The 16,745-nt window shown below is 44.2% G+C and overlaps 1 protein-coding gene across 1 annotated transcript in view; it reads left to right on the forward strand.

The window, feature by feature from the left end:
* Positions 1-16,745, forward strand: part of UGGT2 (UDP-glucose glycoprotein glucosyltransferase 2) — a 559,388-nt gene that overhangs the window by 386,199 nt on the left and 156,444 nt on the right. The window contains exon 28 of the mRNA XM_069758034.1: positions 1,382-1,540. Within this exon, the coding sequence (XP_069614135.1) occupies positions 1,382-1,540 (159 nt within the window). The remainder of the gene's footprint in view (positions 1-1,381; positions 1,541-16,745) is intronic.

Below are 16,745 nucleotides of genomic sequence, written 5' to 3' on the forward strand. Positions count from 1 at the left end.
TGCTCTCACACTGATAAGGACCTCATACATCTTTGGTTCTTGATGGCTTTTTCAGAGGATCATTCACGTCCTACTTGGATCCATGATGTCTGTGTGAATAAGGCCCTGTTTTGTTAGTCCCTTGTATCAACCCTGAGGATGAGCAATATCACCACCTGACTAGTAATGGAGCTGAAATGTTGTCAGCTCCAATAATTATGCTCTGCCAGCACTTAATGTGCACATGACAGAGCCCAATAATTATTCATTAATGTATTTACAATCCTTTTTACAACATTTTTAAAAGAAGGAAAAGCATTGCATTTTTCAGTATGTTAAGGTTTTAGGATAATCTGAAGTCAAGTCAATTTCAATAAAAATTAAACCCAGGCAGGCTCATTGCCTAAACTTGCACACTTACTCTTCATCTACACCAGCTTTCACGATTCAACAATTACAGGCTTTGAAGCGGTTACACATTTCTAAAAAATCCTCTGCATTTCTATCCAGCATTGCTGTAATTTCATTGCTTGCTTTTGATTTGCCCAGATTGTTAAAGCGTTCCTCCACCCTGACACCAAAGAGTTACTATATATTTGTCATGTATAGTCCTCCTACTTGGCTCCCTCTGTTTGCCGCTCCTCCTGAAATTGACATTCAGGTCTGTCTAAATCCAAGATGCCCGCTGCTGTGGCATGGAAGCCCAGCAGTAAATGTGCACCATGCCTCCTGTGTTGTGGACACGTCCTATGGGCTGCAGCAACCAGAAGGATGCAGATATCCTGGAAATGCCAGTCTCTGCAGTGAAGGCGGACAGAAGGCACCAGGAAGGGTTTTCATGACAAACGTGCAGTCACTTTTTAGTGCCATCGTCGGGGGTCAACTTTTTTTTTATTTTTTTTAAGAAAAGATACTTTTATCCTAGACCTTTAAAACATTGGTCATAAAAAGCCGCCTTGTACCTCTTCACCCGGCTTATTGACTGTCCAGCTTGTTGTGATTAGTCTTTGTCTTTTACTTCTCCTCTATGCATTTTACTGAAATGTTCAGGCTACTTGTCCCCCTGTCACTTTCTGCCTCTGAATGGTAGATTGCTGCGGACAGTGTCTACTGAAACAGAAGTCTCAAATGTGCCGTCTACAGATTATCTGCATTCAAAATATATTTCAGATCTTAAACTTATTTTCTACATAGGACTAAAACTTATGCAAAGAAAAGGTAGTGTTGCCTTCCCTAGCAGATAACACATCAGTAACACTCGTCTTCCCAGGCTAGAATGAGACAGTGACCCGATTAATTACAGAACCTCATACTTATTTTGCACTGGTTTTCACAAATAAAGCCCTGAGAATTTTTTGTAACTGGCTCGTAGGCCACGTGACCGAACACTTGTGTTTTCCAGGTAGAAGGGATTGTTACAGCCAACTATGAATTGGAGTTCTTGTTACTGGAGGGGCACTGTTTTGATGTGACAACAGGACAACCACCTAGAGGTCTCCAGTTCACCCTGGGCATGAAGAATCATCCGGTCATGGTAGACACTATAGTCATGGCTAACCTGGTGAGTGTGTGAATAATGTGAATTCTGCCCATAATGTTGCCACGGTCAGGAATGGCTCAGTGTTTGTTTTTTATGCGTTTTTTCATTGCATGTGTTTTTTTGTCACTTGACATAAAGCTAATAGAAAGTTGGCTTCTGAGAAGGAAAAAAAGTGATTTCCTGATTGCAGATATATTGGGATATGCTCCCACAGTCAGTAAACACTGCGGGTTGGATGCTGCGCACATCTGCAGCGTCAAGATGTCACCACATAGTGGATGGGATTTCAAGAAATCCCATGTCCACTATGCATTCAAAGACGCAAGTAGCAGACCTGCGTAAACGGACATGCGGCACGTCTTTCCGGACCACAGCATGTCTATTTACGATGCGGAGACGCTCAGTCCCCTCAGTGTAAATTTCCCGTAGACTATCATTAGATGCGGTAAAACTGCATCTGATTATTTGTCACATGCGTATTAACTGGGGAAACACAGCTTACTATGCATGTGTACTAATTAACATATGCGGAATCTTGTGTCACATCCGGAAGTACATGACGCAGGAAGCACCTGAAAGCAGAGAGAGGACAGTAACATGTAATGTCCTTTCCTTTTTTTTTTACTAAATAAATAAAAAAATAAAAATAGCGTGGGGTCCCCCTTTATTTGTTAACCAGCCAGAGTGAAGCTGTTATTTCAAGCTGGTAGGGATCCAACATCCATGAACCTTACCAGCCTGATAACACCAGGCTGCAGCAGTCTGCTTACCTTGGATGGTTAGAAAAAATAGTGGGATCCCCTTGGTTTTTGTTAACCAGCCAAGTAAAAAGCAGACTGCTGTGGCCTGCTATTCTCAGACTGGCGAGGCCCATGGATTTTGGCCCTCGCCAGCCTAAAAATAACAGCCCGCAGCAGCCCCACAATTGGCACATCCAAAGATGCTCCAAATCTGGCACTTTACCCGACTCTTCCCACTTGCCCTATAGCGGTGGCAACTGAGTAATAGTTGTGGGGTTGATGTCACTTGTGTATTGTCCAGTGACATCAAGCCCACGGATTAGTAATGGAGAGACATCTATAAGACACCTATCCATTACTAATCCTATAGTTGTTAGATGTTAAATAAAGACACAGCCAGAATATAGTATTTTATTGAAATAAAACACAACAGTTTTCCCTTTTTATTAAACACCTAATCCATGCGACGCCCTCGATCTCCTGGAAAAAATAAATAAATAAATCAACACAAATACTTCCTGTCCGATGTAGTCCAGAATAAAGAGTATCCCACGCCGACTCCAGCTCTGCTACATCTGGATGCCGGGCTCAGCCTGACATCCAGACACAGCAGAGCTAATAGATGACCACCGGAGATAACTTGGTCTTTGGCGGTCACCTGCACTACAGTTCTCACTATCAGCTGACTGTCAGAACTTTGCCAGTGTCCAGAGAGATCCCCGGTGGTCACATGCACGGCAGTTCTCGCGGTCAGCTCAGTCATCGCGAGAACTGCAGTGCACACGAACTTCCGGCGGTCACAAGGTAAGACATTATTTAAATTAGTACACATGCTTAGTAAGCTGTGTTTCCACAGTTATTATGCATGTGACTAATAATTGCATTTAATGATAGTCTATGGGAAATTTACGCTTCGGTGACTGAGCGTCTTCGCATCGTAAATAGACATGCTATGTTCTATAAAGACGCGCCGCATGTCCGTTTATGCAGGTCTGCCGCCTGCACCTCTGAACGCCTAGTGGAGATGGGATTTCATGAAAAGCCATCCACTATGCTGTAACATCTGGACGCTGCGGATGTACGCAGCGTCCAACCCGCATCATATTCTGACCATGGAATCATACCCTAAAAGCTGATAACGCAGTGGTTGAACATGTTCATTACTTTGCACATTGCGCAGGGTCATGATTCAGAAGTCCGCAGTCATTTCAAGTGGCTGTACACTTTGCTCTTAAACCCGGACAACCCCTTTAAGTTATGATAGAGCACCTTATTTATTTAACCCCTTAAAGAGGATGTCCGCACGTTGATATGCAAACTGAGAGCAGCATAGTGTAGGAGCAGAGACCCTTGATGTTTCAATGCATCCAGTGTTTTATCAGCAGGAGATTATCACTACTGGACAACTTGATTAGCTTTCTGTCAGTAAACAATATACACTGAAAGCTAACAATCAGTGATGTGGGCAGGGTTATAAACTAAATGATACATCCCTGGAATCAAAGTCTCTGTCCCAACCTGCTGATGTTAAATTGCATAGCAAAAACCTGCTGCCAGATTCCATTTAAGGACGCTGTGATATTTACTTTATACAGTTTCATTTTTTTTTTGCTCCACATTCCAACAGAAATATAGATTTTTTTTATTTAATTTTCCATTAATAACCATACAATGACTTTTCCCCCTTTTATTTATTTTAAGCGTTTGAAGAATGCAAAACTTTGGGGGGGGGAGGGGGGCACTTTATTTTTTATTTTTTGCAATCATGGACCTCTATTAGGGGATGGTTTTTGCACTCCAAACTGATGTTTGTATTGATACCATTTTGCGGTACAAATGATGATTGTTTTTACATTGTTTTTTATTGCATTTTTTGACAGGATAATGTTATGACTGACTAGCGCTGATTCTTGCTTTTTATATTTTTCCTCCCATTTTGGCGTCACCATATGGGACAAGTATTTTTATATTTTGCTAGATATTATGCATGCAGCAATACCGAATATGTACATTTTTTATGTATCCATCGATATGTATATAAACTTCATGGTTTGTTTGAAGGAAAGGGGGAAGTTAAACTTTTTCATATACCGTGTATACCCGAGTATAAGCCGACCCCCCTAATTTTTTTTTTTTTTAATTCGTTTATTAATTCCAGAGTAAACAAACATTGCACATATTACATTTATCATTATTAAATATATCATCAGATACAAATGATTACAGAACATTATCATATCCAAAGTTCACAGAGGTAATAGACTGTGCATGTTGAGTCATTAGTGCCTACAAAATACCTACTATACAACTTAAACAACTTTAACCATTAGTAATAAGTCGCCAAAAGAAAAACGGATTTAAGTTTGCTCCGTAACGATGTCCCAAAACCACATGCCCTCCCTCTCCTGTATATATCTAATCAGTGCAGACTACAGAGTATGATGAGATGAGTTCCATCTACCCCAAATTTTTTCAAATTTACCTGGACATCCTCTATTATGGTACAGTGTTCTCTCATATGGGATAACCGAGTTCACCAGGTCAATCCAAGCTCCGAGAGTCGGGGAGGAGCTACCCATCCACCTTAACGCCAGTACCTTTCGTGCTAAGAAGAGCGTTTCTCGAAGGAAGATCCCAGTATGGTGATCCCAGGTCTCTGTATCCCACACCCCAAATAGGCAAGTCAATGGTTCAAGTGGGACAGGGATTAACAGTAAAGATGTTAACAATGTCGTGACCTCTTTCCAATAGTGAAAAATTACCGGGCACCTCCATATCATGTGGATAAAATCCGCATCACATGTGTGACATCGTAGGCAGTCTGACGTATGGAGGCGACCCATTTTAAAAAGTCGTGTCGGGGTCAAATAAGTCTGATATATAATATATAGCTGGGTCATCCTGTTATTAACTGAGGGAGAAACTTTAGTTGGAGATTCTAGAATATCTTCCCACTCCTCTCCCAGTGTATCGGGAAGAAGTCCCTCCCATTTCTTCTTTAAGGAGTTAATAGTGAGCCCATCTCCCACGGATAATAGATAGGTGTATAAAGAGGAAATGAGTCCCTGAGGACCCTGTGATTTAAGAATGCCTATAAGGGGTAGAGATGAAATTGCTCGACTTGCACCCATATTTCGCATATGTGACTGGAAGGCTGACCTCAGCTGTAAATAACGGAAGAATTGAGATCTAGGGATATTGTAGGTATCCCGTAATTGTTCAAAGGATACAAAAACTTCCTGGTTATATAAATTACCCACCGAGAGAACACCATATGAGATCCAGAACTCAGTAGATGGGTGATTTAGTAATTCTGGAAAATAACTATTATACCACAGTGGCATTTCGGCTATTATATCTGTATATTTAATAACTTTTTTAATTTGTCTCCATATTAATCTCGCTTGTCGAAGCAATGGCAGCAAACGGGGAGCACTGACTTTCTCCATTTCCAAAAAACCCAGTGGACAGTCAATCCGGGCAGAATGGATTAAATGGCTTTCTGAATTAGGTAGGGAGTTGCTAGGCATCCACTTGCTTATCGCCCTAGCCTGCCCGGCAAGATAGTATAGATAAGTCTGGTAGGGCTGCCCCACCCCCCTTTTTCGGTCTCTGTAGAGTAGATAGTTTGAGTTTGGGTCTGGTCTTCCCCCATATAAAGGACGTGGTCAGGGAGTTTAAGTTTGCAAAGAAAGATTTGGGTATTGGCACAGCACTATGTTGGAGACAATAATTAAGTTTGGGGAGCAATATCATCTTAACTAAATTAATGCGACCTGCAACGGAGAGAGGGAGTTTGCTCCAGGTTATAAATTTAGGTTTGACCAGGTCCAATAGTGGATAAATATTAAGTCGTAGGTCCAGCTGACTATATTGAGACATATAAATTCCTAGATATTTGAAACTGGAGACTACAGGTAGTGACGAGAGATTTTTGAGACAAGGCACCGGCACATGAGACAGAGGCATCAGAGCAGACTTATCCCAATTTATATAGAGACCAGAGAATTTACTAAAATTATCAATAGTCGTTATTACTCGTGGTAGTGTTTCTTCTGTTTTATCCATAAATATGATCATATCATCAGCATATAGACCGATGGTATCCACACAATCCGCAATACTTATTCCTTTGATATCCGTGGAGGACCTTATGCGTATTGCCAAGGCTTCTATCGCGAGGGCAAAGCGAGCCGGGGACAAAGGACATCCCTGACGGGTTCCCCTATGTAAGGTAAAGGAATCAGAGATAGAGTTATTTACAATTACCCGTGCCCTAGGATTCCTATATAGTGTATCTATCCCTCTAATAAATTTATCTCCAAAACCGTATTTCTGTAGACATGCGGAAAGAAAAGGCCACTCGAGGGAGTCAAACGCTTTAGCTGTGTCTAGGGATGCCAGAGCCCAGTTATTATCCAATTCTAGGGAGCTATATTGAATCACTGATTGGACCCGCCGAATATTAATGGAGGTACTTTTCCCGGGCATAAAGCCTGTTTGATCTGGGTGTATAAGGTCTAATATGATCGTATTTAGTCTAGTAGCCAATATTTTAGTGAAGATTTTATAATCTACGTTCACCAATGATATGGGGCGGTATGATCCACACTCCAAGGGGTCCTTTCCCTCCTTTTTAAGTACAATGATATTTGCATCTCAAAATGTTTCAGGCATAATTTCTCCCTCCCATATGTTCTGAAGCACCTTCAATAAAAGTGGTGCCAGGTGGTCCCGATATTTTTTATAGAACTCAACGGGAAACCGTCAGGTCCAGGGGCCTTCCCGGTGGCCATGTCCATTATAGCCTGTTCCACTTCCTCCAGAGTAAACTCAGCCTCCATAAAAGCTTGCTGGGTTGGGCTCAGTGAGGGGAATGTTATGTCTGATAAATAGTCTGCACATTCAGGGACCCCAAGACCACTACCCGATTTGTACAGTGTCTTATAATAATTACAAAAACTTCGAAGAATTTCCTCAGTGGAGGATACCAACGAACCATCGAGTGTCCGAATCTGTAGTACCGCATTAGAGGTGTTATGCTGACGTACTAGAAAAGCTAGGAGTGTACTGGCCTGATTCCCCAATTCAAAATAAGATTGACGGGTAAAGAATAATTTACGTTTCGATTTAGTGTCTATATTTTGAGCATATAGTCTTTGGGAAGTGAGCCACTCCACTCTGTTGCCGTTAGTTTGATTGGCCACATAGGTGGCTTCCGAGTCCTTCAGCCGTCGCTCTATCTCGTCATCCTCCCCCGCCGTCACCCTTTTTATATAGGAAATTGTAGAGGACAGACATCCCCTTAAGTATGCCTTTAGAGTGTCCCAAAACAGATTGAGATTCGAGGGGTCTGGGTGAGTAGAGACAAAGCAGTTTAACTGATCAACCATTCTATCACTAGAATCTATCAGTTTCAGCCAGAAGGGATTCAATTTCCAAGGTATATTATTATTTGACTGACCGTATTTAAGTTTGAGAATAACTGGACTGTGATCTGATATCCCCCTGTTACCATGTTCGATACTATTCACCCATAGCGCTAGGTCACTAGATCCAAATATGTAATCTATACGGGATAGAGACTGTCTAGTTGATGAATGACAAGTATATTCCTTTGTCTCAGGGTGACGTGTTCTCCATAGGTCTAACCATCCGCTACCGTTCATAAACGATGCCAATTGAGAGGGAGATTGAGAAAGGGGCCCCCTTGACACCTCGCCGTCTAGTCTCAGTCTGTCTTTAAGATTATCCATGACTAAATTAAAGTCTCCCATACAGATAACACTAGCATTAGGATAATTTAGGGAGAAACCCAGTGCCATGCGGAGAACCGATATGCCAGCCGGGGGTGGGTTATAAACACATAATATCACATATTCCCGCATATTAATAAAGGCATGAACAAAAACAAAGCGACCCTCGGGATCGCGTCGTGACTCTCTAGCCTCCCACCTGACATTCCTATGTACCAACAGGGAGACCCCTCTGGAGTAACTGGTGTGAAATGCGTGAAGGGACCATTGCACCCACGGTTTTTGAGTACACTTAGCTGTGTCTCTGGTCAAATGTGTCTCCACAAGTGCTACAATATGTGGATGATACCTTTTAATTTGTGAAAATACCTTAATTTTCTTTCGAGGAGTCTTAATACCCCGTATGTTCCACGTCATACATACAATCTCAGATCCCATATCTACGTTCGGGAAGAGGCATAATGTACACCACAGCCAGGGCGGGAATCAGGAACATCATATAGAGCATAAGGTTATCACTGGCGACTAACAAACATAACAAACAATCAGAACTGGTGTAAAATACCAAACAAAACAACATTTGAACAGTGGAGGAGTATAATCCTACACTCCTACAGTCAGGTAGAAAAGGGGATACCCTCACTGGAATCAGCGTCCGGTATAGTTGATAAACTCAGCACCCACAGAGAAAGCTCCAGATTGTGTTGCCATCAGACAGAAAGAGCTACTCAAGAGTCCGGGGTACTAGGCCCCTTATATGACCGCAACCATTCGGCCGCCTCCGCCGGGTCAGTGAAGAACAAGGAGGAGCCTTCATGAACAATACGGAGTCGAGCTGGATAAAGCATGGAGTAGATGATGTTTTTATCCCTGAGCTGCTTTTTGACTTCCATAAATCGAACTCGCTGCTTTTGAAGTTCCATAGAGAAATCCGGGAAGATTGATATGGTGGCGTTATTGAATTTAATAGGGGCCCTCTGCCTTGCCAAGCGAAGAATTGCATCCCTGTCTCTGCAGTTAAGGAGACGTGCCAGAAAGGGTCGGGGCGGAGCTCCGGGAGGAAGAGGTCTCGTTGGGACCCTATGGGCCCTCTCCACAGAGAATGTTGAGGAGAATCCATCTCCCAGGGAGGTTTTAAGCCAGTCCTCTAGAAATTGCTCAGGTTGCTGACCCTCCGAGCGTTCTGGTAGGCCAATAATTCGAATGTTATTACGACGCAGTCTGTTTTCCAGGTCATCTGCCTTTTGCTCCCAGGCATTCACAGAGCCAGTGGCCTTTGATAGCTTAGCCTCCATTGGGGCAATGGTGTCCTCTATCTGAGACACCCTTGTTTCAACCTCTGAAATACGCCCTCTCATAGTTTGTATATCTTGTCGCAAACGGCCCACTTCAGTATGCACGTCTTCTATTTTCTCAGTGAGAGAGGACCTGGTGAGAGATATGGCCTGCATCAACTGCTCAGATGCTTGTTTAAGAGTCAGTTCATCTTGTTCTCCCTCCTCATTGCTGTCAGAAAGACGATTTTTGCGTTGACTCTGCGTGGGATTATTTCTGAGAGAACGTGTATTATCTGGGGCATCTTCTCTGGCATATTTCCTCAACTTGTCAGCAGCCCCCACTCCTTTAGAATGATGCATGGTGATTGACAGAAGATCCCCACCAAAGGACCGGATTTATTATTATGGCAGTCTATTCTCCACTAGCAGACCGGACAGGGCCAAACACCGGGATGCACCCCAGAGAGGCAGCAAACCAAGCAAAGAGTCTCAGATATTTGCAAATGTATCAACTTAGGAATTTGCCCAGGCACTGGTCTCAGAGCAGCCACAGCTCCCCAGGCAGAACAGCAGGGAGGGGGGACGATCCCTCCAAAGTTATGGTGCCAGCAGGGGTTTTTGATAAGGGGGGTGCAGGGCCCAATTTTTCAGGGCGCACACCGCTCTGCCCCCTTTAGTATTTCAGGTCGGTAGCTCACCTCCTGAATGCACCGCAGTCTTGCTATATAGCGCCTCTCTCCTTGCTGCTGGAGAGTGCGCTGTGGTAATGGCCGCCGTCCCCCAGGGCCCGCCCGCCGCTCCAGACCCGGCACCTGTCTCTTGTTCCCCGATGTTCCACAGCGTCCACGCTGTATGTAGATGTCTGCCGCGCTCCCAGGAGATCCACCCGGCTCCAGCCGCCGCCGGCACTGCGTCCTGCCCGCCGGAGCAGCGCTCAAAGATGGCCGCCGCAGCTCAGGGACTTTGCCGCTCTTCCAGGCCGCCACAGATACCGGCTCTCCAGCGCTCCACCGCCACCGCCCGAGGGGTCGCCGGTCTCCCGAGCTCTCAGGGCACCGTCTCAGCCGGTGTAAGCTGCAGTTCAGGGGGATTAATGGCCGGATTCAGATCAGGATTATGGGAGCCTCCAAAAGGTGCGTCTTCTCTCCTAGCTTACATAGCCACGCCCGACCCCCCTAATTTTGCCACAAAAAAACTTGGAAAACTTATTGACTCGAGTATAAGCCTAGGGTGGAAAATGCAGCAGCTACCGGTGAATTTCAAAAATAAAAATAGATGCTCCATACCGTTCATTATGGCCCCATAGCTGTGCCATATAGTGCTCTGCACAGTTCATTATTGCCCCATAGCTGTGCCATATAGTGCTCTGCACCGTTCATTATTGCCCCATAGCTGTGCCATATAGTGCTCTGCACAGTTCATTATTGCCCCATAGCTGTGCCATATAGTGCTCTGCACCGTTCATTATTGCCCCATAGCTGTGCCATATAGTGCGCTGCACCGTTCATTCTTGCCCCATAGCTGTGCCATATAGTGCTCTGCACCGTTCATTCTTGCCCCATAGCTGTGCCGTATAGTGCTCTGCACCGTTCATTATTGCCCCATAGCTGTGCCGTATAGTGCTCTGCACAGTTTATTATTGCCCCATAGATGCTCCATATAAAGCTGTGCCATTGCTGCTGCTGCTGCTGCTGCTGCAATAATAAAAAAAAAAATAATTGCCATACTCACCTTTCTTGCTTGCAGCTCCCAGCGTCTTGTCCCGGCGTCTCTCCGCACTGACTGATCAGGCACAGGGCGCCGCGCACACTATATGCGTCATCGCGCCCTCTGAACTGAACAGTCAGTGCAAGAGGCCGGGAAGACAGAGCGGCGCCCGGCGTGTAGAACGCGGACAGGTGAATATAAAACACTCACCTAGTCCCGGCGCTCCTGACACTGCCCCTGCCTGTCACACTGTCTTCGGGTGCCGCAGCTCTTCCTGTCAGCAGTCACTGGCACCACTCAGAGGAATGAATATGTGGCTCCACCCCTATGGGAGTGGAGTCCATATTAATTTCTCTAATGAGCGGTCCCACATGACCGCTGACAGGAAGAGCTGCGGCACCTGGAGACAGTGTGACAGGCAGGGGCAGCGTCAGGAGCGCCGGGACTAGGTGAGTATGCCTCAGCGCCCTCTCCCCCTCACCCGCCGACCCTGCCGCCCACCGTGACTCGAGTATAAGCCGAGAGGGGCACTTTCAGCCCAAAAATTTGGGCTGAAAATCTCGGCTTATACTCGAGTATATACGGTATATAATTTAAAATGAATCAAGTAAAAAGTTTGGAGAGATACCTTCTCTGGGAGGTACCAACTGTTACTGTGAGAGTGAGAATGTGATACTATGCATCGTATTAATGGTAATCTGATCTTTGTACTTTGAAATGAAGCTGTGAAGACCAGGTCAGGATTTAGGGTGAAAAGATAAGTTTGCCTGATTTTTCATTGTGTTAAGTCACTGGTAAATGGAATACTGTGATCAAATTAATTTAACAATTTATCTTACAAAGTATCCAAAAGCAAAGTACAAACACAGCATATTCATTTTGTAATGCATCCCAAGTGAAAACTTTCCTCACCTCACAACGGGAGTCACAATTTTACTTTATTCAGAATTTTGCTATTTATCGGTTTTGTAGTGTTATAGGATGCTCCTGTGTATTTTACAGCCCAGAGAAAAGTGAGCACCATATCTGAAGCTCATTGTAAAGGGTTAATTTACTACAAAAGGAAATGGCTGGCTGTAAAGGGTTAATTTGAGTCTTATTTCATATACTCACAGCCATTAGCAGTCACAATAACGAGAATGCTAAGACAGGTATTTACTTGTTATGACCTGGTGGTTAGGAGCACCCGGTACGACCTGATAGTTAAAGGGACACTGTCACCTGGATTTGGAGGGAACAATCTTCAGCCATGGAGGCGGGGTTTTGGGGTTTTTGATTCACCCTTTCCTTACCCGCTGGCTGCATGCTGGCTGCAATATTGGATTGAAGTTCATTCTCTGTCCTCCATAGTACACGCCTGCGCAAGGGAAGATTGCCTTGCGCAGGCGTGTACTACGGAGGACATAGAATGAACTTCAATCCAACATTGCAGCCAGCATGCAGCCAGCGGGTAAGGAAAGGGTGAATCAAAAACCCCGCCTCCATGGCTGAAGATTGTTCCCTCCAAATTCAGGTGACAGTGTCCCTTTAAACTCACACAGGACAAGCTCTGGGATGTGGGAGCTCTGCTGACCGCAGGCCCTAATCCTATCACACACACTAGAAATAGTCGTGGAGCGTTCCTGACTCTCCCTAGATGCCTCTTCACAGCCTAAGAGCTAGCTAGCCCTAGAGATAGAAAATAAAGCCTACCTTGCCTCAGAGAAATTCCCCAAAGGAAAAGGCAGCCCCCCACATATATTGACTGTGAGTAAAGATGAAAGTCACAAACGCAGAAATGAAACAGGTTTCAGCAAAGGGAGGCCAGACTTACTAAACACAGAGGATAGGAAAGGTATCTTTGCGGTCAGCACAAAAAACTACAAAAGACCACGCAGTGTGTACAAAAAGACCTCCGCACCGACTAACGGTGCGGAGATGCCACTCTGCATCCCAGAGCTTCCAGCTAGCAAGAGAAAATCATGATAACCAGCTGGACAAGGAAACAATGAACAAATAATAACTATCAGGAACTTAGCTTCTGCTGGAGAAGATAGGTCACCAGAAAGATCCAAGAGCGAACTGAACCAATGCAGGAACATTGACAGCTGGCATGGAGTAACGATCTGAGTGGAGTTAAATAGAGCAGCCAACCAAAGGATAAACTACGTCACCTGTGTAAGGAACCTCAGAAGCAGCAGCTTCACTCACAGCCACCAGAGGGAGTCCATGGACAGAACTCGCCGAAGTACCATTCACGACCACAGGAGGGAGTTCGACAACAGAATTCACAACATTTACCTATGTTGCTGCTTCTTTTAGTCTCATCCTGTCCCTGACCCTCCACTATACACAGGAATCCATCTTACTTTGCCTATTATATGATGGAATGTAGAAGGAATAAATTTAGATTTTACTTTTTTTTTTCACAAATTTTACTTTAGACCCAATTTTTTTTTTTTTATTTTCACAAGGGTAACAGGAGAAAATAAACCCCAAAATATGTAGTGCAATTTCTCCTGAACATGCCGATACCCCATATGTGGGGGAAAACCATTGTTTGGGCGCATGGAAGGGGTTGGAAGTGAAGAAGAAGCACCGTTTGACTTTTTGAATGCAAAATTGGAATCTAGAACGGGCGCCATGTCATGTTTGGAGAGCCCTTCATGTGTCTAAACTGTGGAAACACAAGTGACCCCATTTTGGAAACTTGACTCCTCAAGGAACTTATCTATATGTGTGGTGAGCACCTTGAACACCAAGGTGCTTCACAGAAATTTTTAACGCTGAGCCGTGAAAATAAAAAAAACATTTTTTTTCCCACAAAAATGACTTTTATCCCCCAATATCTTTATTTTCATAACGGTAACAGGAGAAAGGACCCCACAAATTGTGCAATTTCTCCTGAGTACGACTATACCACATATGTGCGGGAAAACCTAGCAGAGCTAGGAAGGGAAGGAGTGCCATTTGACTTGTTGAACCCAAAATTGTCTGGAATTGAGATCGGACGCCATGTCGTGTTTGGAGAGCCCCTAATTTGCCTAAACAGTGGAAACCTCCCACAAGTAACCTCATTTTGGAAGCTACACACCTCAAGAGATTATGTAGAGGCATAGTTATAGAAATCATTCTGCTTTTGGTTTTACTGGTGTATGAATATATAATGTGGTGGTATGTGTAAATTGTGTGGAGTACATCAGACCAGAAAAGTGTTGTCAATAGGGCAAAAACTAATTTTATTCATTTGTGGACGTGTGGTATATTTTAAAGCAATCATTTATGCAAAGGGCAGGTTTTACAATGGTACACTGTCTTTTCGGATTCCCCTCTTCTAGCATACTCTGCACCTTTTTTGTGATTTTTTCCCTTCTTTCCTTTTTGGGGCACTATAAGTTTCAGAAGTACTAGGACCCTCACCTTCCTGAGTGCCAAACATTATGGCCTTGATGACTACCTCCTGCAACTGAAGGAAGGTCCCCGTATTGCCTGCAGATCGAAACAGCAAAAAAGCATTGTGCAGTGCCATCTGTACAATGTGCACGGCCAATTTTGAGTATAGTAAATCTGAATATGAGCATAGTAAACTTGGTGTAAAACCACGGCAATCCTCAACCCCCTATAAAAACAGATGACTCCATGCTGCATTATATAATAGCCATTAACCCCTTCATGTTTTGACCTTAATGACCTGGCCGTTTTTTGCAATTCTGACCAGTGTCCCTTTGAGGTAATAACTCAAAAATTCTGTTCATTTCCTCATGGGCAACAGGATAAAATGGATCCTAAAATTTATTGGACAATTTTTCCTCAGTACAGTGATACCTCACATGTGGGGGTAAACCACTGTTTGGGCACACAGCAGGGCTCGGAAGGGAAGGAGCGCCATTTGACTTTTTTGAATGAAAAATGAGCTCCAATTGTTAGCGGACACCATGTCGCGCTTGGAGAGCCCCTGTGTGCCTAAACATTGGAGCTCCCCCACATGTGACCCCATTTTGGAAACTAGACCTCCCATGGAACTAATCTAGATGTGCGGTGACCACTTTAAACCCCCAAGTGCTTCACAGAAGTTTATAACGCAGAGCCGTGAAAGTAAAAAAAACAAAAACATTTTTCTTTCCTCAAAAATTATTTTTTATCCCACAATTTTTTATTTTCACAAGAGAAACAGGAGAAATTGGACTCCAAAATTTGTTGTCCAATTTGTCCTGAGTACGCTGATACTCCATATGTGGGGGGGGTACCACTGTTTGGGCACACGTCGGGGCTCGGAAGGGAAAAAGTGACGTTTTGGAATGCAGACTTTGATGGAATGGTCTGCGGGCATCACGTTACATTTGCAGAGCCCCTAATGTGCCTAAACAGTAGAAGCCCCCCACAAGTGACCCTATTTTGGAAACTAGACCCCAAAGGAACTTGTCTAGATATGTGGTGAGCACTTTGAACCCCCAAGTGCTTCACAGAAGTTTACAACGCAGAGCCGTGAAAATAAAAAATCATTTTTCTTTCCTCAAAAATGATGTTTTAGCAAGCAATTTTTTATTTTCACAAGGGTAACAGGAGAAATTAAACCCCAATAGTTGTTGCCCAGTTTGTCCCGAATATGCTGGTACCCCATATGTGGGGATAAACCATTGTTTGGGCGCATGTCGGGGCTTGGAAGGGAAGGGAGCTCCATTTGACTTTTTGAATGCAAGATTGGCTGGAATCAATGGTGGCGCCATGTTGCGTTTGGAGACCCCTGAAGTGCCTAAACAGTGGAAACCCCTCAATTCTAACTCCAACACTAACCCCAACACACCCCTATCCCTAATCCCAACTCTAGCCATAACCCTAATCACAACCCTAACCCCAACACACCCATAACCACAACCCTAGCCCCAACACACCCCTAACCCTAATGCCAACCCTAACCACAACGCTAACCCCAACACACTCCTAACCATAACCCTAACCACAAGCCTAATCTTAACTCTAAGTCCAACCCTAACTCTAAGTCCAACCCTAACTCTAAGTCCAACCCTAACTCTAAGTCCAACCCTAACTCTAAGTCCAACCCTAACTCTAAGTCCAACCCTAACTCTAAGTCCAACCCTAACTCTAAGTCCAACCCTAACTCTAAGTCCAACCCTAACTCTAAGTCCAACCCTAACTCTAAGTCCAACCCTAACTCTAAGTCCAACCCTAACTCTAAGTCCAACCCTAACTCTAAGTCCAACCCTAACTCTAAGTCCAACCCTAACTCTAAGTCCAACCCTAACTCTAAGTCCAACCCTAACTCTAAGTCCAACCCTAACTCTAAGTCCAACCCTAACTCTAAGTCCAACCCTAACTCTAAGTCCAACCCTAACTCTAAGTCCAACCCTAACTCTAAGTCCAACCCTAACTCTAAGTCCAACCCTAACTCTAAGTCCAACCCTAACTCTAAGTCCAACCCTAACTCTAAGTCCAACCCTAACTCTAAGTCCAACCCTAACTCTAAGTCCAACCCTAACTCTAAGTCCAACCCTAACTCTAAGTCCAACCCTAACTCTAAGTCCAACCCTAACTCTAAGTCCAACCCTAACTCTAAGTCCAACCCTAACTCTAAGTCCAACCCTAACTCTAAGTCCAACCCTAACTCTAAGTCCAACCCTAACTCTAAGTCCAACCCTAACTCTAAGTCCAACCCTAACTCTAAGTCCAACCCTAACTCTAAGTCCCCACATTGCAGATTCTTGTGAGATTTTTCCGCACCATGTTTGAAAAATCCACAGGTAAATGG

This window comes from Ranitomeya imitator, chromosome 3 (assembly GCF_032444005.1).
Source record: "Ranitomeya imitator isolate aRanImi1 chromosome 3, aRanImi1.pri, whole genome shotgun sequence".
NCBI classification, from domain to species: domain Eukaryota; kingdom Metazoa; phylum Chordata; class Amphibia; order Anura; family Dendrobatidae; genus Ranitomeya; species Ranitomeya imitator.